Below are 24,082 nucleotides of genomic sequence, written 5' to 3'. Positions count from 1 at the left end.
GATCCATACAGTCAAAGGCTTTGGCGTAATCAGTAAAGCAGATGTAGATGTTTTTCTGGCACTCTTGCTTTTTCGATGAACGAACAGACGTTGTCAATTTGATCTATGGTTCCTATGCCTTTTCTAAATCCAGATTGAACATCTGGAAGTTCATGGTTCTCGAACTGTTGAAAATGTTCATGCTTATTTTTGCTTCCCATTAAAGTCTCAGCTTTAGACATCCCTGACTTCTTAACTCTGGATTAAGAGCCTCTCGACGCTAGGGGTCTTACCTTGCTGCCGCCGCTGCTAAGTCACTTCAGTCGTGTCCCTCCAAAAAGCATTCCCGCGTTCTTTTTACAAGGTCCCGTATCCTGGTCTCTGTCCTTCCTAAGACAGTAAGTCCTCTGAGAGCAGGGGCTCTGTGTCGATCCCCATATCCTGGCCTCTGTCCTTCCTAAGACGGTAAGTCCTCTGAGAGCAGGGGCTCTGTGTCGATCCCCATATCCTGGCCTCTGTCCTTCCTAAGACGGTAAGTGCTCTGAGAGCAGGGCTCTGTGTCTATCTCCATATCCTGGCCTCTGTCCTTCCTAAGACGGTAAGTCCTCTGAGAGCAGGGGCTCTGTGTCAATCTCCATATCCTGTCCTCTGTCCTTCCTAAGACGGTAAGTGCTCTGAGAGCAGGGCTCTATGTCGATCCCCGTATCCTGGTCTCTCTCCTTCCTAAGATGGTAAGCCCTCTGAGAGCAGGGCTCTGTGTCGATCCTCCAGTTTGCCCAGCAGTCAGCACAGTACTTGGAGCGTAATGGCTGCCTGCGTGATCGTCTGAATGAATGAATGGGGCCGTTGTGCCAGGTCTGAGGAACCCGAGCCAGGATAGGGGCCCCGGGCACGAAAAGGATAAAAAACTCATGAAAGAATCAGTGAGGACATAATTCTTGACAGCTGGCAACTGTGTGGATACACCTCTGATTACTAATGGGTATGGGAATGGCTACCCACTCTAATATTCTTGCCTGGGAAATTCCATGGACAGAGAAGCCTGGAGGGCTACAGTCCACAGGGTAGCAAAAGAGTCAGGCACGTCTGAGCAGCTAACACTTAAACTTTTTTTTCCATGAAGAACTAATGTACTTCATGAGGTGCCATAAGTCCTAAAAACATACAAACAAGAATGTAGACAAATGTTCTGGAAATAAAAATGTATTCTTTTGAAAGTGGCATGATATTTGGAGTCAAAAGACTTGGCTCTAAGCATTTATATTGTCTTTGCAGTTGTGACATTTCAGTTTCTTAAGTCATAAAATGGAGATAGTGATACCTCTACTTTTGGGAGTCGTGAGGATTAAGAGAACTAATGTGTGTAGAATCATTTCGTAAACTGCAAAATGACAGAAAGCGTTAGTGATTACCAATCCAAAGATATTTATTTCTGTAAACAGATGACAGTCATGCTGTAGTGACTAAATTATACATAATTCTGAGCTACGTCAGGGATGTAAATCTCAAACCACCAGAGCACAGAGGAACTTGGACAGCCTACACTGGTTGAAGTTACACCTTTCCATTCATATGACTTGAGGAATGAATGCTCTGGTGAGACAGTGAGCCAGAGGGGCGATGGGTGAGTGTGCATGTGTGGTGTGAGGGGGCTGGGTGGCCTCCTTCCCTCTGCCTGGTCTGGGATGGCCTCACATTTGACTGCAAGTTTGAAAGTGTTAGGCGTTCAATTGTGTCTGACTCTTTGCGATCCCATGGACTGTAGCCCGCCAGGCTCCTCTGTCCATGGAATTTCCCAGGCAAGAATACTGGAGTGGGTTGCCATTTCCTTCCCCAGGAAATTTTCCTGGCCCAGGAATCAAACCCAGGTCTCCTGCATTGCAGACGGACTTTTTACTGTCTGAGCCAGGGAAGTCAAGCTTGGGCTCACATTTTTATTTTTTCAATCTGTCGAATCAATTACATATACATTTATACTCATCTTCCTGATACATTGCCCCTTTTAGCATTATGAAATGTCTCTTTCTCTTGTGGTGCTCTGTGCCTTGAAGTCTATGTTTTAAACTCTATTTATTTATTTTTGGCTCATGCCCAAAATCCTTCTGCTCAGACTTCTCTCTCCTCTTCTGCTCTGCTCCCCTCAAATCCTTCCCCTTCCACCTAGACATTCTGTTTGTCCTTCAAGTCTCCGTCAGGAGGCTCACATCATTCACCATCTCTAAAGTTGCTTTTTCCTCCCTTGAAAGAGACCTCACTCTTCTCTCTCATTCCCCGGTCAGGGGTCACACCAGCTCCGAGTATTCCCAAGGTGGACTTGCAAGAGGTCCTTCCAACCAGCCTGTATCCCCACTCCCTGCCAGGGACTGGACTCTCACCTGTTTGTGCTCAGATGGCTATTCCAAGCAGAACAAACTGTAACACTCGCATTCTGATTTGGAATTTGGAGTCTGTATGGTTTCCTGTTGTTTGTTGTTTAGTCGCTTCAGTCTTGTCTTTTTTGTGACCCTGTGGACTGTAGCCCACCAGGCTCCTCTGTCCTTGAGATTTTCCAGGCAAGAATACTGGAATGGGTTGTCATTTCCTCCTCCAGGGGATCTTCCCAACCCAGGGATAGAACCTGCATCTCCTGCATCGGCAGGTGGGTTCTTTACCACTGAGCCAGCAGGGAAGCCCAGAAGCTCACAGGCATACCATTTCCTCTTGCCTGCTGGCTTTGGTCATTCCCTTGTTTGCCTCCCTGACTTGAGACCTGGGACCAGGATGTGCAGTTGGCACCTTACGCATAGCACGTGCTCTGTTAAAGCCTTAAAATAGTTATTTATTTACCTGACCCTTTCCAGAGAATTATTTGAGGAATTATGGGATTATATAAAATAAAACAAAAGCATACTTAATGTTTCCAAGGAACATGTGTCCAGTTACTATATTGTGCTCAGCCATGTCTGACTCTTTGTGACCCCAAGGACTGTCGGCCACCAGGTTCCTCTGTCCATGGGATTTCCCGGGCAAGAATACTGGGGTGGGTTGCCGTTTCCTTTTCTAGGGGATCTTCCTGACTCAGGGATCTAACCCATGTCTCTTGTATGTTCTACTATTAAGCCAATTAGTGCTACTTCTTTTTTAGGAAAAATGTGTAGTTCCCTCATATTTGGCATGTTTGATGAACTAGGCCATGCCCAGGGTTCTATTTGATCTGTGACCCCTCTGAGTCCTGGCCCTTCCCCTGTTCTGCTCCCTCTGCCTGGATTGCTTGCTCCTCTTCCCTCATCCACTTCTTCTCCTACTTCTGAGTCCATCTCAGCTCTCCCAGCTCACTGTGGAGATCATTTTCTCCGGGAAGCAACCCCTGAAATCCTATGGGCTCAGCCTGTGTACTCCAACAGTATCCCTTCTCTCTGCACTTAGCGTCCTGTCATGTAGGTGATTTGTTCTGTTTCTCCCTCTAATCCATCAGTGCCAGGAGGCATTCACCAGGACTGTCTTGTTGAAAGTTATTTCTGCAGTGCCTACCACAGTGCCTGCTTTGTAGTGAACATGCAAATATTCATTGCACAGGATTCATAAATGGGTAAAAGAATCCCTTTGAGAGCCCAGAACAATTTCAGAATCAGAGTACATGAGAATCAGTCTTAGAATATTATGATCTAGCCTTTGGCTAAGTGACTTTCTACTGATTTCTGTTCTATTTAACAGGTATATTAATTAGAATGTAGGTCTGGCTACTTGTAACAGAGAGCCAAATTCACAACAATTTAAACAAGAAAGACTTCTAATTCTCTCCCACAGAATAGTCCAGAGACAGGCTGTCCAGCACTGTGGTGATGGCAGCTGTGTTCTATGAGACGATAGTCAGAGTCAGGCTGCTTCTGTCTTGATCTGATCTCCACAACCCCAAGACGATGCGCTTTTGCATGGTTCATGGTCACAACAAAATCCTGGGCGGTCCAGTTTAGCCCTGGAATCCTGGGAACCTGAAACTGATTCTAAGACCCCCTGGACCCTCTTTGGACAGTTCGAGTCTGATACTGATTTCTAGGACTAATCACGTTGAGGCATTTCCCACTGCTTGCCCATCCTTTGCAGGTGGCGAGGACCAAGGACTTAGTCTGAGTTGGGCATGTATGCCAGGAATGCCAGCTGGTCTTCATGCTAAGGTCATGAGCCTTCAGCCAAGGGTGGTGTGATTTTCTGAGGTGCAGGACACACTGACTTCACAGCAAGGCATCCTGACCAGCTACCAGAGAGGAATTCCTTCGAATAATGTTATATTATCTATTTGACTATAAGCAAATGTATATTACTTATTTTGTTCTAAGGTTGCCATATAACTTACAGTTGTACTGTCATTTCTTTACAGTGCCTTTCTGTTGAATTTATATTATTCTGGAGAGAAATCATGAGATTTTTATGATTAAGGTTCAAGACGAAGGCCAATCTACTCTATCAATTCTCTCATCCTATAATACATACACACTCACTCAGTTCAGACACACACACACCTCACCCAAGACCCTACCTCCCACTGCATGCATCCCAAACTCCCCTTTTCCACAACACACACACACACACACACACACGTACCCATTATCTCTGGATGGAAAGGGAAGAAAAACCAGGATAGGCAGCTGTCTAGAGCATCCGCTATTCTATCTAGAAGAAGTTGAATCAACCAAGGGTTATAACTCCTTCCCTCCTCCTGCCCTGAACTAAATACATTTTCATTCTATAGACCTCACTTCATGTCCTAGACAAAACAGGATAAGTTTGAGTTAGTACCAGTTGATTCTGCCAGTTTAACAGGAAAATAACAAGAACCAAAAAGCTGTCTAAAATTTGTTCCTGGCAAAGGCAATGTTTGAGATATTTTCTGATTTTTAAAGACATCTAATTGATATATGGCTCACAAGTAACTCTCTAAAACAGTGAGATTTACTTTTCTTTGTGTCCTTGTGTCTTTCTGCGTGAGTAGTTACCATACTTGCAGCATTTGGGTTAATTATGATGGAAGTTAGATTTCCATCATATATGTTTTTCTTTTCTTTCCACCTTCTCCAAAGTTCTCCTTTAGGGCAGAAACTTTCCATTCTTGGTTTCATCCAAAAGACAAATATTTCTGGGAAAACACCACATTTAAGCTATTCAGCAATTCTGGTGTTATGTAACTGACCACACTAGGACTTTCAATTAACTTTGGTTACATTTTATTGAAGCGTGTCACAGACTAGAATAACTAGTGATAATTAAATTAAAAAAAAACATTTGTATGTCTTTAAACAGGGAAAATCCTTTTCAAATATGTGCAGCATCTTGTGATGATGACAGAAAGTAAATTTTAGTCATTGAAGGATTCCAAAGTTCACTGCCTGTATTCCAAGATTGATTTTAGTGTGTTTGAGAAGTTTTAGTGGCAGTAGGCTTTCCTTTCAGGCTTAGTTTCCATAAAACCCAAGCTCTCCCGGTTCCGCTTCCCTCTCTCTCTCGTCTTCTGGTTACTTTTGTTGGTCATCTTCAGTTGTAGACGCATTTTGAGATTGTTTAGGAGGGAGAATTATGTGCGTTAGTGATTTCAAACAACTTCCTATACGTACTAACTTGCAACTCACTTTCTCCATTTCTAGTCTTTATCTTTCCTTCCCATCACTTCAATATCTCTATTTTCTTTCTCTCCATAACTGAACTGATCATATTTTAACCCACAGCAAAATGCCATTTTCTCTTTGTTTTCATGTCTCTACCACAATCTCAGTGTCCCACTCTTAAAAATTTGCAGATCTTTTTTTTTTCCCCCTCTTCATTTCCTTGCAACATGCTGCCTATCCTCAAGTTGCAACATTTGTTTTTCCAAAATGTCATTCAGACTCTATTTCAAAATCCTTGTCTTGTCTTAGCCTAGGTGTTGATTATTTGGCAAGTACATGACTGTAATAGCTTCCTACCCGATGACCCTACCACTCCACTTTATTACCTCTAAGCCATCCTTTGGACAAGTATTAGAATCATCTTGTTCACACTCTTTAATAATTTCAATTTCCTCTTAAATCAAACCAGGAATGTCCACCAACCAACTTCTTTATTTAAACTTAATTTCCCTGGACTACATTAGCCACTTTTCTAAGCAATTATTATCCTCTGAAGCTTCTATTCTTCCTACTGGAAGACTTCCTTTTCTTCCTTCCAGTACATATTGCTTTTTTTATTTTTTCCTTCAAAGCTAGTGGTAACACAGCCTTAATAAAAACTGTAATTATCTGGGAGTCCTTTAAGGGCACTCACCTCCTGGCCCCTTTTCTCAGCTTCCTCTTAGAGACACACTGCTCAGTACCCTGCTCTCTAAATCTGTACCTGCTGATCTGTGGTTTTGTAAAGTCATTTTTTATTTTTTCCCTTTATGTTCCTTTTCTGCTTCTAGAGTATAAGCAACCTTAAGGTAGAGTTAATATCTACGATTTATTTATGGTCAGTTTGGTTCACTCGCTCAGTAGTGTCTGACTCTTTGCGACCCCATAGACTGTAGCACGCCAGGCTTCCCTGTTCATCACCAACTCCCGGAGCTTGTTCAGACTTATGTCTATCGAGTCAGTGATGCCATCCAACCATCTCATCCTCTGTCATCCCCTTCTCCTGCCTTAAATCTTTCCCAGCATCAGAGTCTTTTCCAAGAGTCAGTTCTTCACATCAGATGGCCAAAGTATTGGAGTTTCAGCTTCAGCATCAGTCCTTCCAATGAACACCCAGGACTGATTTCCTTTAGGATGGACTGGTTGGACCTCCTTGCAGTCCAAGGGACTCTCAAGAGTCTCTCCAACACCACAGTTCAAAAACATCAATTCTTCGGCACTCAGCCTTCTTCACAGTCCAACTCTCACATCCACACATGACTACTGGAAAAACCATAGCTTTGACTAGACAGACCTTTGTTGGCAAAGTAATGTCTCTGCTCTTTAATATGCTGTCTAGGTTTGTCCTAGCTTTTCTTCCAAGGAGCAAGTGTCTTTTAATTTCATGGCTGCAGTCACCATCTGCAGTGATTTTGGAGCCCAAGAAAATTTATACTTATATTTATTTATATTAAATTTATATTTATTTACTCAGCAACAATGACTAAGCACTTGCTGAATTTATAGCATGAATTTATCTATGTATCTCTCTGTTAATAGGTCGAATAGTTATTTATTGAGCATCTACCATGTGTTGGGTACTGTGTGAGGTGCTGGAGTACAATGATGAGAAAACTGACATTACCTCTGCCTTCATAGAGTTTGGGGGAAATGGATATTTATCAAATAATCACACAATTTGATGAAAAATTACAAATGTGATAGAACTGCAAAGGGAAAAGGTGCCATGAGAGCACATAATAGGGTGATTTAGCCCAAGTGGGAGAGGAGAGGAAGGAGGAATGTCCCCCAAAGAGGGAATCACATGAGTAAAGGTTCTGTGATGGTGGGGAGCCAGGTATGGTCAAGACATTGAAAGAAGACTGGGGTGGGGGACTTCCCTGGTGGTCCAGTGGCTAATACTCCATGCTTTTAATGCAGGAAGCCTGTGTTTTTTCCTGGTCAGGAAACTAGATCCCACATGCCACAGTGAAGACTGAGGATCCTGTGTGCTGCAACTAGGGCCTGGCACAGTCAAGTAAACAAACAAGAAAGAAAGAAAGACTGGGGTCGCTGAGCCCGGAGAGTGTATAGAAAGTGAAGTGGAAGAGGCCAGCCTGGGCAAGACTTTATGGAATATGAAAAGGATTTAGGTTTTTATTCTTAGCAATGGGGAGCTACTAGAGGGATTTAAAATAGGTAGCCAGTGGAAATTTGCTGTATGACTCAGGGAACTCAAACAGGGGATCTGTGACCATCTAGAGGAGTGGGATGAGGTGGGATGTGGGAGGGAGGTTCAAGAGGGAGGGGATATATGTATACCTATGACCGATTCATGTTGCTATATGGCAGAAAGCAACACAATATTGTAAAGCAATCATCTTTCAATTAAAAAGAAATAAATTGAGAAAAAATAAGAATAGGAGGTGATGGTATGGTGATTTGAAAAGATTCGTCTGATCCCTGCATGGAGGTAGTTTGAGGTAGGAGAGGACACAAAGCTTAGTATTTTTCTGTGCCATATAGAGACTTGATGTTGCTCACTGACTAACCAGTCTGGTTCTTTGTATCATGAAGTTTTTGCTTCAGTCTGCAAAATCTTGAGCGACTCAATCTATAGGTCTGATTTTTCATGTAGTCAGTCTCTTGTAGCTTTTGCAACTTATTGACTTGACACCATTATCACCATCAACAACCCTAACTGAGTATTAACTATGGTGCCAGATACTGTGCCAAAGACTCATTTAATTCTCGCTCTGAGCCAATGAGGAAGGTGTTTATATCCCTGTTTTTTTACAGACTTAGGGATGAGACCTTGCCTCCGAGAGAACTGGATTGATTTGGACTCAAATCTAGGTGTCTCTGACTATGTGTTCTAGCAGCTTTATTTGGGTTTTCGGTACCACTTCAATATATTATGGAAAAAAAAGAGGTTCCTTTAGGCCTGAAACAAGATATAATTTGGCTCATTGCCCAGTAACTTCTTCCAGAATCTTGGTCAAAGCCCATCCTGGCATTAGGTCACCCATCTCCCATTTTGTAGAATGTTTTGTTACATATCACAGGGACCTGCCATTATGTCTGAGCTGATTGTTCTAAGTTTTGATCTTTTCAACCATGTGAACACATTTCTGGATGTCCTTTACAGAAATCTGTAATTAGATGAGCTTATAATGCTTATTAGCCCAACTTACAAAACAGTATTCCAGTAACCAACCTCCTCCTCAGGAAAGCTTCATCAACAATTAAGAATAACCACCCCCAACTGGTAAACTATTAGTTGAAAAGCATTTATCATCGTGGCCAGAGGAGTCTTCTGCCATTGGCCTGCCATCTGTCAAGTGCTATTTATGTTTCTTCTGTCTCCATTTTCTACCCCCTAAGGCAGCCCCTTCTTTGGTTGTAGTGGGTCCGTCTAAAATTGACTTGTAATTTGCTTGCCTAAATAAATAACTCCCTAATAACAGAGCACAGAAAAATTTTAACTCCTACCTCATAGTATGTCCGTGATAATTAGTAAAAATAACTTTGGGCTCTCAGAAAATAGTACAACTCTCTACTGCTTTGAGTGTTTGGAGGACTGGCCATCTTTAACTAAGCATGACCGGTTCCTTGCCTTTTGCAAAGCAAGGTTGAAAGTTCAAGCAAAGAGTCGGTAAATGGAGCAACCCCATTTAGCAGAGCTAGAAACGACCATAGCAGGATGCCTGGCTGATGGTGGAAGGCTGAAGAAGGAAAGTTAATGAGCAACATAGCTTATAAGCCTGAAGACTAGGGGGAAGCATTTCATAGGGATGTTGAGAGGATTAAGTGGTTTACATTTGGACAAACCTTTGATATAGCTGGGGGAAGGAGTTAAGAAGAAGTAACAGATTTATTTGTTTATGTACCTCACCAAAAGTTTTTTTTAGGGACCTACAGATAGCTAAGCTTTCCAGGTGGCTCAGTGGTAAAGAATCCTACTGCCAATGCAGGAGTTGTGGGTTTGATCCCTGGGTCAGGAAGATCCTCTGGAGAAGGAAATGGCAACCCACTCCAGTATTCTTGCCTGGAGAATCAATAACATGGACAGAGCAGCCTGGCAGGCTACAGTCTATGGGGTCAAAAAGAGTCGGACACGACTGAGTGACTGAGCGTGCATGCATGGAATGCTAAAGGTATATATAGTTTGTGAATAAAATGGTGCAAAGTGGCTATTATCAGTTCCACTCAAAAGTGGGAAAATTTTTCAAGCTCATCTGTTTAGGTAAGGGCTTTTGGAAAGCAGAGGCAATATGCACTCAGCAGTCCTAATGTGTGGAAGGAGAATCGTGACCTCTGAGTTATTTAGCTTTTTTCACGTAGCTGTTGTTATTATTACTGTTGCTGTCTTTGGACTGTTTTCCTCTATAGTTTCAACTGGGTGCAGGACATCACAGTCCAGCAGTGAGTTTGAGGACAAAGCCTTGGTCTTCCCATTTCTATCTTATGCTGATGTTGCATATTTAAGACAAGTTTTTGCCTACTTATCTCCAAGTACAATGTCTATTATACTCGCACTGCTCTGACTCTTCTGTCACACAGTACAGTCTATTACCTGAGCAGACATCTAAAGAACATGCAGATTGCAAACCAAATGCAGTAAATGAACACAGAATTACACTAAAGGGAAAGAGTGTGGGGGTAGGGAGAGAAGAAGATACGTTTTTATTCAAGGCCGCCTATGTTCCAAAAGCACTCTCTCAGGTGCTTTATTTAGCATAGTTTATTCTGTTAGCTACTTTACATAGGATAGTTTATTTAACAGTCACGATAGGCATGAAAGGAAATATGAGGACAAGGCTGTGAGTAGAGAAGGTCAAGCTCTAGGTTGAGATATAACAAGTGTCTCATCATTTACCTAGGCACATAAGTATTACTCCATGTCAACCTACATACATAACTATACTATCACAATTTTTATATTTTCACTTTTTTCTTGCAGCCAGAGATGTAGAGTAAAATCTAGAAAAGCATGATGTCATAGAAGCCAATGACTAAATAAATGAATGGAATATATAAACTCTGTATTTCCATTTCTTGATAGATTCTCTTAAAGAATCTGCACACAAGCTGCTTACGTTTGCTGTTACCAGTTCTCTATTTATTGGCCCTGAGCAAGAAAAAAAATTTTTTCTGTCTCTCATTTGGGGTTCTTCCGTACGTCTTCCCTTTTCCTGTCATATCCTAAGAATCTTCTATTGCTTCTGACTTCCAATGACCACCAAATATGGTGACATAAAACTATTCCTAGCAACATCCTACTGCTTTAAGAATAGATATTTTCTGATTTCCTTCCCTTCCCCTCAGCTAACAAATTTCAAGTGTATAGTTCCTGTTAACTATAAACATAATACTGTACAGTAGATCTCTAGCACTTTTTCATCACTGAAGAGCAACTCCTTATTTGCCCCTCCTCTAGCTCCTGGCAACCACCCTTCTACTGTTTGCTTCTACAACTTTCATTAATTGAGATACCGCATGTAAGTGCAATCTTGCAGTATTTGTCCTTCCGTGACTGGCTTATTTAACTTAGCATAATGGCGTCTAGGTTCATCTGTGTAGTTCAGTTCAGTCGCTCAGAAGTGTCCGACTCTTTGTGACCCCATGGACTGCAGCACGCCAGGCTTCCCTGTCCATCACCAACTCCCAGAGCTTACTCAAACACATGTCCATTGAGTCGGTGATGCCATCCAACCATCTCATGCTCTGTTGTCCCCTTCTCCTCCTGCCCTCAATCTTTCCCAGCATCAGGAATGAGTCAGCTCTTTGCAGCAGGTGGCCAAAGTACTGGAGTTTCAGCTTCAGTATCAGTCCTTCCAGTGAGTATTCAGGACTGATTTCCTTTAGGATGGACTGGTTGGATCTCCTTGCAGTCCAAGGAGATCTGTGTAGTTTGGTATGACAAGATGTCGTTCTTTTTCAAGGCTGAATAATATTCTGTGGTCTGTATATATCACACCTTTATCCATTGATGCGCTGATGTACATTTACATTGTTTCCACATTTTGGCTATTATACACAGTGCTGCAATGAGTGTAGGAGCACTCAGGTCTCTCTAAGATCTTGATTTAAATTCTTTTGGATAAATACCCAGTAACAGAATCGCTGGATCGTATGGCAGTTTTATTCTTAATTTACTGAAGAACCTCCACATTGTTTTCTGTAATGGCTGTACCAATGGACTTTCTTACCAATAGTGTCCAAGGGTCACTTTTTCTCCAAATCCTGGTCAACATGTGTGGTTTTTCTTTCTTTTTTTTTTTTAAGTAATGGCCATCCTAAGAGGTGTGAGGTGATATGATATCTTATTTGGTTTTGATTTGCATTTCCCTGATGATTAGTCATGATGAGCTTCTTTTCACAGAACTGTTGACCATTTGTACATCTTTGGAGAAATGTGTTTTTTAAAGTCCTTTGCCCATTTAAAAATTCAGTTATTCTGGGTCGTCCCAGTGCACTAGCCCCAAGCATCTAGTATCCTGCACTGGGACGACCCAGAGGGATGGTATGGGGAGGGAGGAGGGAGGAGGGTTCAGGATGGGGAGCACATGTATACCTGTGATGGATTCATTTTGATATTTGGCAAAACTAATACAATTATGTAAAGTTTAAAAATAAAATTAAAAAAATATATATATATATCTTGAAAAAATAAAAATAAAAATTCAGTTATTCTTACTTTTGCCATTGAGTTATGGGAGTTCCTTATATATTATGGATATTAAGTCTTTATCAGATGTTGCTTGCTAACATTTCCTCTCATACCATAGGTGGAATTTTCACTCTGTTTCCTTTGCTGTGCAGAAGTGTTTTAGTTTGATGTAGTCTCACATGTCTATTTTTGATTTTGTTGCCTCTGGTTTTGGTGTCATATCCATGAAATCATTGCAAACACCAATGTTATGAAGCTTTCCCCTTATGTAGTCTTCTATGAATTTTATAGTTTCAGGTCTTCTGCCTAAGTCTTTAATTAATTTTGAGTTGATTTTTGTGTATGATGTTAGACGTGTTTGGTTTCATTCTTTTGCGTGTGCACATCCAGTTTTCCCAGCACTATTTGTTGAAACTTACCAGAACTAACAAATGAATCGAGTAAAGTCACAGGATATAAAATTAATATATGAAAATCAGTTGCATTTCTATACATTAATGATGAACAATCTGGAAATGAAATTAAGAAAACAGTCCCACTTAAAAAAGCATTGAAAAGAATAAAATGCCTAGGAATAAACTTAACCAAGGAGATGAAAGATGAACTGCTGATATCTTTTAAATAAAACTTGACCTGTTCTTTTAGAACTATATAAAGTCATAGGTAGATTAATCTAGTAAATAAATTCAAACTTAGTTATAAATGGCTTACTGATTTATCCTCCCCAGATACTGATTAGGAGTATTTTAACCCAAAAGTATGTAATAAGGTAATACTGGCTGAGCTGCCTGCAGGTGGAATATTTTAAAATAAATATTTAAAAATTGTAAACTGCAACACTTCATTGTTCTGTCTAGCAGAAAACCGGCCAGCCTTTTTTTGAGGATTAACATTTGGACAAAATCACGTACATGATTAGGTATAAATACAAGTAGTTATTCTTGGAAAATCTCTCTGAAATTATTTAGTGAGAAGACATCATTTTAGATTTCCGCACATTGCGTACGTACAACTTTTCAGTGAGTCTGGGAAAATGCAGTTTGGGAGGAAGTGCAATAATAATAAGGGAATGGAGCTTTTTTGATCATGCCCTAGATGAGTTGTATACATATTGCATTTAATCCTTTTTCAGACTCTATGAGGTAGATGTTCGTTCCATTTTGTTATTGTTCTGGTTTAGTCACTAAGTTGTGTCCAACTCTTTTGTGACCCCATGGACTGTAGCCCACCAGGCTCCTCTGTCCATGAGATTTCTCAGGTAAGCATTTTGGAGTGGGTTGCCATTTCCTCCTCCAGGGGATCTTCCCGACCCAGGGATCGAACCCATGTCTCCTGAATCAGCAGGTGGATTCTTTACCAGAGCCATCAGGGAAGCCTTTGTCCCATTTTACAGATGAGGAAATGAAAGCCTAGGGAAGTAGATCCCAAGTTCACACTTAATGTGAAACCAGGATTTGAAGCTGCATCTGCTGGGAGCCTCTTTTCCCCTTACTCATCAGGTAGTCTGCCAGGGAGTTGGTGGAGAGGAGGCTGATGAGATCTGAAACTTGACTGGAGCCTTGTGAGTTATAAGCTGCCCTGTCCAAGAAGGCTTCCTGGGAGGGGCAAGTTTGAAGAAACTTCTTAATATCCCTGAACTAGAAAAATGTAAGGGGTCATCTCCAAAGTCACAGCCAAAAATCAGGTTAAAGTAGTTGTGAAATTAATCTGATGGGTTGTTTAACTGTCCCCAGGTGTATCTTGTGTTCTTCAGGATCACTGAATGGGGTGGGCCTGGAATGGCTTAAGAGGCAGGTGGTAGGTCTTCCTCTGGACACTGGGGACACTCTATGCTGGTGGTCACTGAAAGGTCAAGTTTACATGCTTTCGTAAAAATAGAAATAATCAAAGCTTGATAAAAAGAGCATCCCTTCTGTCCAATAGTTTCTGGTTGTTTGTGGGGAACTTTGCTGAGTGACTTCGAGAAGTTCTGAAGTATCCAAAGATCTTTTTATTTTTCCTGGATGCACCCTTACTGTCATTTAGTTTTGCTTTCCTGGGAACACCAGTACACTGGATTCTCTAGCTTTTCAGTTCATAATATATTTATTATTAACCAAAGCCCAGCCTTATGCCTTAGCATGGCAATTAGTAAGAGGCCTTTCTTTTAAAAAAATTTAAAGGCTATTAAATTCATTTAGGGGAGAACAGTATAAAAGACATGTGCTCTAAACTTTTTTTTTTGCAATTGGCATGGAATTCTGTCATGTGCCAATGTTTGATTATATTATCATCTGGAATTTCGCTGTTGATTTACTTTCTGTTAGGACGAAACTGCCTCCGGCAGTGTCCTCCGAATGGCTCTCTCGCCGAGGTTATCATCCCACTGTGTCCCTACAGTACAGACAACGAAACCCATGGTGACAACTCACAGACTCACGGAACTTCCCGGGCCGCCGGTGGCCCAATTTCCACGCTGTCAGTCTCAGCAGAACCCTCTCATGCTTTGCCCCTTTCCCTCCCACAGTGGCCAGTTACAGTTGATGAGCCTTAAACTATGGGGGGTAGAAAGACGTCCAGAGCCATTTCCTGTTGGTGGTGTGCTGATTCAGGACAAGCGCAACCCTGGGGCGTGCGTTTTGGAATACCCTCTGACCAATTCTTTTTTTTTTTTTTTGTCCTTATGAAAAACTTCCTGGCTTCTAGTACTGCCATTCTCACTGGGGTCGCCCTGATTGAATCTAAATTCCATAGGTAACAAGCAGATAAAAGACGTTTATCCGACCCCCTCCTCCCATCCCTTTTTGCACCTCTTCCTCCTTTATTTCTTTGAGCGAGGGAAGGAAAAACACGCTTAGATCCCCGATACCACACCCGGATCTTTTGAGGGCACCTGGTGGCCAATCAGGAAAACCTGATCCACTAGAAAGGGTGGCTGGCTGCCGATCGCATTCAGAGCTGGAGAAATCACGGCATGCTAACTTTATCCGCGGGATTTCAGAAAGGGAGAGTGTGCTCCCGAGCACAAACAGGAAAGCCTGACATCACGGAGCGGCGGGGTGGCGTGGGGAGGAGTCTGCGGCGCCCTCGTTCGCCGGCTCGCTCGCCGCGCTCCCTTTGTGGCCGAGTCGCGCGCACCGGCGGCGGCGGGCGCGTGTCTGTGCTCCGTGCGCGGCGGCCGCGCGGGGCCGGGGCTTGGAGGCGCCGCGGCGGAGACGCGCGGGGATCGCGTTCGCCTGGGAGCGGGGCGCATCATGCCGCGTCCACACACCGGAGAGAAAACTGAGAATGAAATTGCTTTGGCAAGCTAAAATGGTAACGAGAACTCTCTGCCTTCTCCCGACGCTGCTCTGGTGGGGAATCTTCTCCCGCTTTCTCTGGGCGGGTTTTGGACTCCTCGGAGTGAGCGGAGCCATCCGATCCCAGACTTTGGAGCTCAGAGCTTTCTCCCTCGGCTTTCTCCGCCTTCCTCTTTGCGTGTCTTCTGCCTTTAAACCATACTTATTTTTCTCAGCAGTTGCCTTTGGTGTATCTGGGCTGATGTATGTCAGCAAAGGAAAACTTTTCAGGCAAGAGGTCTGTGAGTCTGGGTGATCCGCGGAGCGCCTCTGAGTCCCAGCGGCTCTTTAAACACAAACTTCAAGTTTAGGGAAACCCAGGGGGTCGCTGCACACAGCCGATGTGTTGCTTTTTTCTGCACTTGCCAGGTTATTTGACGGAAATAAAAACTTTTTCCCTCCCGCTAACTTTCTGGGTTACCAAACAATAAGAGGAGAAAAAAGACATGCGAAGCATTTCGTTCCAAAGGAGCGAGCACTCAGCATTTTAAACACTTATTTGTGGCAGAGTTTAAAATGCAGTTTGCTCCAAGAACGGAGCCACTTGTAAAGAGACAAACTCTTTCTGCCAGTGGATTCTTTTTCCTCTCATTTAAGGAGGAAAAGTGAACCAGGACTAAACTTCAGTTTCTTTAAGAAAGAAAAAAAAAGACTTTAAAAAGGTATTTAAGATACGTGAAGGAATCTAGGAAGAATAACTAAATGGAAAAGCCCTGGGCTCTTGATAGCATAGGAAAGAGCTGGGGGGCCAAGAAAATCTCAGTATTCCGTCTATCACAGTGTGTCTTATGTTGCTCTGATTGTAATGTTTATTTTGAACAGCCCGTCTTATGCCCTGAGTGCTGTTGTAAGCAGCGAAGCAGCAGGGATAGATTGTGGTTAGTGAAGAGGGAACAAACAAACAAACAAATTTTCTGTTTCTTTGTCCTGTCTCCTGGCAGAGCTCGATTCAGGACTGGGGTGAAGAGGTAGAGGAAGGAGCTGTTTACCATGTCACCCTCAAAAGAGTCCAGATTCAACAGGCTGCCAATAAAGGAGCGAGATGGCTCGGGGTGAGTAAAGCTGGGGAGACTGTGAGCCTTGGACTTGCAGGGCCTCTTCTGTGAATATCATTATTATTTAGCAGAGGCAGGTTTTTTTTTTTTTTTCCCTCCGTTTCTTCTCTTCGGGCCTTAAAAAGGAAACTGCCAATGACCAAGTGTTTGCACTAGCCATACCAGTCTGTTTTTGTGCTTATTCTTTTCCAAAGCATCTCCCTTAGGTTTGTCAATAATTTAGAACCTCTTAGAAACATCTTGAGGTATTTGGAAAATAGAGTGAGGGTGGAGTGGCAGAAAGTAACATAGAGTAACAGGACCAGAAGATAGCACCGAGTCAGACAAGAGCCGTTTTGCCCCGCTGGCATCCTTTTCTCTCCGTCTCCCCCGCTTTTGATCCTGACAGCCCTTCTCCCACTCCTGTTCCTTTACCAAGTGCCCAGAATGCTCAGGGGTGCTGGTCCTCCAAATCGGCCTCTGATGGGGGATGGCGCATTTCCCATGGCTGCATCCTTTACACGGGATTTAGTGTCCACCACTTCATGTGTCTAGTGTGTGGAGGGATGGGGATTTGGAGAAACACTGCTTCCATAAACAACATCCCCCCCGACCCCGCCTCACTGCTGAGATTTTAAAGTATTGGGTGAGATCATGTGAGTTATCATTATCTCCTAATGGATCCTTCAGTATATCCCAACTAAAGGGGCTGTAGGAAGCCTGGGCAGACACCATTATGTGGAAGAATGAATGAGTTCTTCATCTGGAGGTAGAAGGACTCCTCTGAGAACAATGAGAGGTGACAAATAAGCCTTGAGAAAGAAGATAGCGGTAAGCGAACAGAGGATGGAGTGTGGTTTCCCTGGGCCTTATTCTGGCCATACTCGGGCTTCACAGCTGATGGGCTTGAGAACAGTGAAGATTATGCACCAGCATCCAATCTCTACTGGCTTTGGGTTTCAGAAAATTCATTTTTTTTTTTTTTTTCAGTTTGAGCAGCAGTCAAAGGTCAGGTGTGAAAGAGGACAGGAAACAAAACTGCCCAGGGCTTTAAGACCAGAGGCAGCATGTGACTTGTAATTCCTGGAGTTTAAGGCAGGATGGCCAGCAGCAATGATTTCCTCTTCCGTGGGTCTTCTGGGCTGCTGACACAGGAGTTCACTGCTTTGGGCTTCCCCAGCTGCTTCAAGTCAGGCTGCGTGTTTGGGGTTGAAGTACCACGCTCTAGGGCAGTCAGTTGTTGCATCTGCAGGTATGGCCTAGAAAGGTAGGAGCTTTTCCTTTGAAAGCCTGAGGTCTTCACTTATTAAGCAGGTACCTTACTCAGAATATGATTTTGAAATTAATCAGATGCATTACCAGCAGACCTGATAGGAAAAGCAGAACTAGAGTTCTGACAAGTCATCACTTTATTTTTGGTGGTTGCGTGTATTGCATTTTATTTAAATGCGGTACTGATGTGGTTTGGCCCGAGTATTTCAAAATGATTCACAAGCTTCTGAAGCAGCTGCCTTCAAAAGGGTCATTACATTTTCTGATGCCAGGTTGTTCCTCTCTTTATAATGAGACTGATGTTGCTTGGACAACAGCTTTAGTTTTTGGCCAAACGCAATAGCCGTGAATGAGTAAGTCAAGGGAAAATGGACAGGTTAACTCTGTAGGTCCCAAACACAATGAGGTATGGTTCATTTAGATGTCCCCAGTTATTTGGTAATTCTCACTGACCATTGTGCTCACGGGACTCCTCTTCTCTCTGCCTCCTCCCAGACTCCTCACATTTATGCCCAGCTCAGAGTTGGTTCATCCTGGATTTAGCAGTAGAGCTGAAATACCAAGAGGGAAATATGTGAAAAGATTGCTTCTAGTTGATGGAGGGATTTGTCCCCTCCTCCCATTTCAACAAAGTATGATTTGCTGTGATCACCCCTCATGCTCAGGAACCAGTTCTAGGAACCCTCCCACCCCAATCCCCCTTGTTTTCTTGTCTTTGGTGTCCTGTTGGGGAGCACTGTTTTTGTCCTTGGAAATTCCAGACTTAATTAAAAGTGACTCAACCAATTGAGCCATAGCAATTACAAAGCTTTTCTCTTTAGGCCTGTGAGTGGCTTCTCTATACTTGTTTTTCCAGTCACCCTTTCAGAATTCTTCAGAGCAACCAGTTTTATTTACTGACTTATTGACCTATAGCTGATGTGCACTCCGGTGTTAGTGGTCCCATATGCTACATGATGATTTGACATTTGCACACATTTATGAAATGATCACCATGATAATCCTAGTAAGCATTTGTCCCCATACAAAGTCACTGCGATGTTATCAACCGTATTCCTCATGTCAAAGCACCTGGGTTTATAGTGAACCAGAGACAGAGATGAGGTGAGCTCATGTCAAAATATGACAATGGTTCATGAGGAAAGGTGGAGTTGTGATTATCTCTTTCCACATGAGGAAACTAAAGTCCAGAGAAGTTAAATCACTTGCTGGGGTCACACAGCTAGGAAGTGGTAGAGGCTGGATTTGAACCCAAATATTTAGTTCCTTGCTAAACAAGGAGCTGCCTGGGACCTGAAGGCTGCTTCCATAGTAGTGGAAGAAGGCATTGACTCAGAAGAACAAGGATGCTTATAATATACTTTCCCCCTACATATTACCTGGTTCAAGATGCAAGACATGCAGCTTTTTTTTCTTTATGCCTTGAGTGATAACTTGAGCCGCAAATCGAGGTACTTGTTGTGAAGATGTGTTTCTTGTTGATAAGCTCTCCATCTTGGCTGTGTAAAGTGTGGGGCACCAAAGACGTGCGAGCTTATGTAGCACCTGAGGGTGGGTAGGGCGCTCATTACAAGTCTGTAAGGCTAATTAGGAAAGCCTAAGTGACTGAGTGGGCTTCCCAGGAATCTGCCTGCCAATGCAGGAGACCCGGGTTCCATCCCTGGTCTGGGAAGATCCCCTGGAGAAGGAAATGGCAACCCACTCCAATATTCTTGGCTGGGAAATCCCATGTAGAGCCTGGCGGGCTACAGTCCACGGGGTCCCTAAAGAGGCTACAGCCCACGGGATCCCCAAAGATTTGGAGACGACTTAGCATCCGTACGATAACAACAAAGTGACTGAGTATAACTTTTGTAGTTTCTAGTACTCTGATCACAAAACAGAATTAAGATCCAATTTGGGAAGAATAACAAAAAACATTACACATCCTTAGATGTGAAGTACCATTCAATCCAAAACGTTGAGGACATTCTTTGTTTTGTTTGTGAAATTTTGTGTTCAGTTGATCTTTTGAAGTAACACCCTCTGTCTTCAGTTGTAAGTATACAGCCAGCTATGGCCCAGGCTGGATTTAGTGTATATGCAGCTGCGACTTCGCTCACTGACAGTGAAGTTAGGCTGGGCAACTTTGAAAAACCAAATATTATTGAAATACTGACTCAATTTTCTCTTTACAATAACATCTTAGCCTGGGATAATTTTACCCAGCTATAACCCTCAAAGAAAAATGGTTCTGATTATGTCAGAGAATCATAAAAATCTCAGGGCTGGAAGAGACATTAAAAATAATGTATCCAACTGTTCGATTAAGCTTGTAGAAGAATTTCCAGTAATTTTTGGAAGAGCAAATGGTGAAAAGTTATTATTCTGCTTTGGTCCCAGTGTTGTGGTCATACATTGAAAATGAAATGTAGAAACAATTTAGGAAAATATCAGTATTCTCTGGAAGCAGGAAATGTCCCATTTTAGGAGGACTATTCAAATGGATGGAGGAAAGGGGAAGGGCTTCAGTGTCCAGAGCCCATTTTGCTGTCTTCAGACTATGACAGGCTGAGGGTCCAGAGACATCTGTCAAACCCAAGGTTATCTCATAGTGGGGATATTTGTTTCACAGGCAGGATTGGAAGAGTGCGGTCACCTCTGCAAGGTCTGTGGGGAGTGGAATGGTTAGCAGATAGTCACATGGCTTTTCTCGGTTCTGGGCTTCTGTGGCCCGTGTGTGGGGCCCCAGTGCCTCCCTGCCCTTCGTCCCATGTTTATCTCCCACAGAGGCCCATGTTGGGTTGAATTAAAATATTTGATAGCTGGGAGGCTGGTAAAGATAATGAAGTGGGACAGGAGAAACAGAATGCCTTTAGAAATAAAAGGAACTAGAACTCTGTTCTGGGTCCTCGTGGGTCGTGTGAGTGTAGCGGGAAGGTAAGCACGAGTCAGTCTGGGTGGAGACGCTGACCTCAACTTGAGTAGACTGTTGGGACTGAGTCTAGCTGGTGTTTCCGTGGCCCTGCTATCCACAATGCCTTTGAATGGCGTACAGTTCTTTGAATTCTCAGCTCCCTTAACTTCTGGGAAGCTTCTCTGATCTCCCTGGCCTGGAGGAGGTACCCCCTCTGCGTGTTCCAGAAGCATTCTTTATCTCTCTGTCATTTATTTACCTCCTCTGCTGTAACTGTTTGTTTGTATTTCCCATTAGACTCTAAGCCCTGTGAAGTGGGAACTGTGACCATCTAGTTGGCAGAAACTCAGTATTTGTTGAATGAATGGATCAAGCTTCATGCCTTCTGGGGAGGCAGATATTATCTTGATAAATATGAAGGTATGGTTGCTCCGGACTTAAAACCAAATTAGCATGAAGATGTTAGCTTATAAAGAAGAGGGGTGCATGGGAGTGAGAAAAACTAATTAGCTATGATTACAGCTGTCTTACATCCTTTCTATAACAAAGCAGGGCCCAAACAAAGGTAGTGATTATTCATTTTAACCAAAAAAAAAAAAAAAATCATGGCAGTGAATTAACTTGCCTTTAAAAGCCCAGAGGTCCAGTTGTATTGAGTGCTGAAGAAAGAAAGGCGATGCACAAGTTAGAAAGTGTTGGCAAACATTACCATCATGTGTGGTCGTGTGGTTGGAGGGCTCAGGAGCAGGGTTTTGGAATTTTTAGGGGATAAGCCTAGAGAGGCCCTCAGTTTATAGTTCGTCATCCTTGTTTTCATCTAGGAAAACAGGCCCTTGGGTTGCCTTATTCTGGTATATCAGAATGTTTAATTTAAGCTTTAGAAAGTAAATTCCAAAATTTAGCAACCATCTGTAAAAGAACCAACTGGTATTTTTCATGTTGACCATGGGAACGTGTTTCTAAAATAATCCAATATTATGGCACGTGGCCTCCACCCATCAAGAAGATACGGTAAATTTCAGTTGCCTGAGCTATTGTTGTTACCTTGAGTGCTTTCACTGCTTTCAGAATCTTCTGGGGTCTGTGTAAGGAATATTTAGCACGTAAGCCAAGAATATCCATTTCAGTTCAGCAGTTCTGGGGACACTCAGTCAAGTTCAAGATACATGTCTGTCCCCAGCAAATACGTAACAGTGTAATCATGAGGCTCATTAACTCCTGTGCTTACAGTATACGTGTGGGCTCAGCTGTGTCCGACTCTTTGTGACCCCTTGGACCATAGCCCGCCACGCTCCTCTGTGCGTAGGATTATCCTGGTAAGAGTACTGGAGTAGGTTGCCATTTCCTCCTCCAGAGGATCTTCCTGACCCAGGGATGAACCTGCGTCTCCTCCGTCTGCTGCATTGGCAGGCAGATTCTTGACCACTGTGCCACCTGGGAAGCCCCATAGTATATGTGCCATAAAATTAATATTATAAACATATTTCATTCTTATTTCTGTCAAATTTTAAAGAAAAATTTCCTGGGGTTTTAAATTTAGCACGGAAAGACGAGGAGTAAAGTCGGTACTCCGCCTTTCCTCTTCAGCTCTTAGCTTGGATTCTCCGCTGCCCCATCCCACTTATTTTGGTTTCCTTTGTCCACAGCATGCATATCCTTGTATGTATCCCCTTTCTACATAATCAGAATCCTGTAGTGACGGACCTCTACACATTTTGCACTAAAATACGTAGTAATAGGCTAAAATAAGTAAAACGTTTAAATTTCTACCCACATAGGAAAGGAAAAAAAAAAAAAAGATGTCTGTGAACAGAGCAAGGCAAATACTGGTGAAATGGGGGAAGATAGGGAGTCGCTTTGTTTCATGAGAGATGCTCAGCAGGCTCGTGTGTGGGTTGCTGATGAGTGTGGCTGTCCCCACAGAGTTGATCTGGAATCTGGAGTCTGGGCAGTTTCTGGGTTGATTGCTAGTGAAACACCCACTGTGAACTCCCTCGCTGCCGTTGCCGCTGTGTGTTTCTGTCATCTGCATTGGAGTCTGCTAACCTCCCCTTTCATAGGATCCATTGATTGATCAACAGCCTACTTTATGCCAGACACCCCCGTTAAACCTTGGGAATCCAAAGTGATACAAGACATACCCCTTATTCTTCAGGAGATTTCAGGTAGTAGGGGAGACAGAAACGTAAGCTAATTACCATGTATTGTGCTCAGTGTGACCAGTGCTGTGTGAGACATCAGCGTTGGGTGTTAGGGGAGCTGAGAAGGGTGGTGTGTATATCAGGTGGGTGTGCACACTCCTGGAAGGCTGCACGGAAGCAGGGTCCTTCTGTGGTGAATTGATGGATGATTAGGAGTTAGGTGAGGATGTGGGGGGCACTGGAGGCAGGCATTCCAGCCAGGGAGCACAGTGTGGGAGAAAGCGTGGGGGCCAGAGATGAGAGCCCCTTGTGAGGCTCACCCTGGGGAAGAGGGAGGGGTGCCTGGGCGGGCAGTGATGGGCAAGGACCCCAGAGAGCAGGGCTGGAGCCAGGTCTGTGCTGAGCTGTGGAATTTGCTTGGTCCTGAGCACTGGATTGTCATCACTGAAGGGCTTTTGGCAGAGTGGCTGGGTCAGATTTACATGTTAGAGAGATGACTGACAGCTGAGGGATGGATGCCAGGGGAAGGAGCTGGACTAGGGAAGGAGGCTGACGTGGTCACGAACTGAGGAAAAAGACAAGGACCTGGGTGAAACCGGGGCAGTGGAGCAAAGAGGGTGGGGTGTAGGGAGGACTGATGTTGAAGCTGAAACTCCAGTACTTTGGCCACCTGGTAAGAAGAGCCGATTCATTTGAAAAGACCCTGATGCTGGGAAAGATTGAAGGCAGGAGGAGAAGGGGATGACAGGGGATGAGATGGTTGGATGGCATCACCGACTCAGTGGACATGAGTTTTTGAGTAAACTCCGGAAGTTGGTGATGGACAGGGAGGCCTGCCGTGCTGCAGTCCATGGGGTCGCAAAGAGTCGGACACGACTGAGCAACTGAACTGAAGTGTAGGGAGAGTGGTGGGAGTAGAGGCTGATGAGAGGAGGCCTGGCAGGCGTGGATCTTAGCCACCTGGGGTTCAGAGAGCAGGTCAGAAGCCTTCTGGCTTTCTAGGGTCAGCGGCACCTTCTTCTCATTGGATGAAATGTCCTGGGGACTTCAAGGCAGGCTTGCTCCATGTAAACACTAGCGAATGTCCTGTCGGCATGCCCTGAAGACCAGACCCAGGCGTGCCTGCTGTGTTCTGTCCAGAGACGTAGTCTCGGATCTGGCTTATGAATGAGG

The 24,082-nt window shown here is 43.6% G+C and overlaps 1 protein-coding gene and 1 long non-coding RNA gene across 3 annotated transcripts in view; one reads left to right on the top strand and one right to left on the bottom strand.

Moving 5' to 3' along the window:
* The window catches only part of LOC104998079, a 5,758-nt gene extending 3,263 nt beyond the window's left edge, over window positions 1–2,495 (bottom strand). Inside the window, exon 1 of the long non-coding RNA XR_826410.1 lies at window positions 2,355–2,495. This is a non-coding gene — a long non-coding RNA (uncharacterized LOC104998079). The remainder of the gene's footprint in view (window positions 1–2,354) is intronic.
* A 12,882-nt stretch (window positions 2,496–15,377) lies between these two features.
* RGL1 (ral guanine nucleotide dissociation stimulator-like 1) overlaps window positions 15,378–24,082 on the top strand; it is a 129,335-nt gene continuing 120,630 nt past the window's right edge. For both annotated transcript variants that reach the window (XM_010853094.1, XM_010853093.1), the window contains exons 1-2: window positions 15,378–15,543; window positions 16,508–16,618. In XM_010853094.1, the coding sequence (XP_010851396.1) occupies window positions 16,557–16,618 (62 nt within the window). In that variant the 5' untranslated portion in view covers window positions 15,378–15,543; window positions 16,508–16,556. The remainder of the gene's footprint in view (window positions 15,544–16,507; window positions 16,619–24,082) is intronic.

The sequence above is a fragment of the Bison bison genome, unplaced genomic scaffold (assembly GCF_000754665.1).
Source record: "Bison bison bison isolate TAMUID 2011002044 unplaced genomic scaffold, Bison_UMD1.0 scf7180017864322, whole genome shotgun sequence".
Classification (NCBI taxonomy): domain Eukaryota; kingdom Metazoa; phylum Chordata; class Mammalia; order Artiodactyla; family Bovidae; genus Bison; species Bison bison.
The sequence above is the reverse complement of the archived record's forward strand: the minus strand, read 5'-3'. Positions and strand labels throughout refer to the sequence as shown.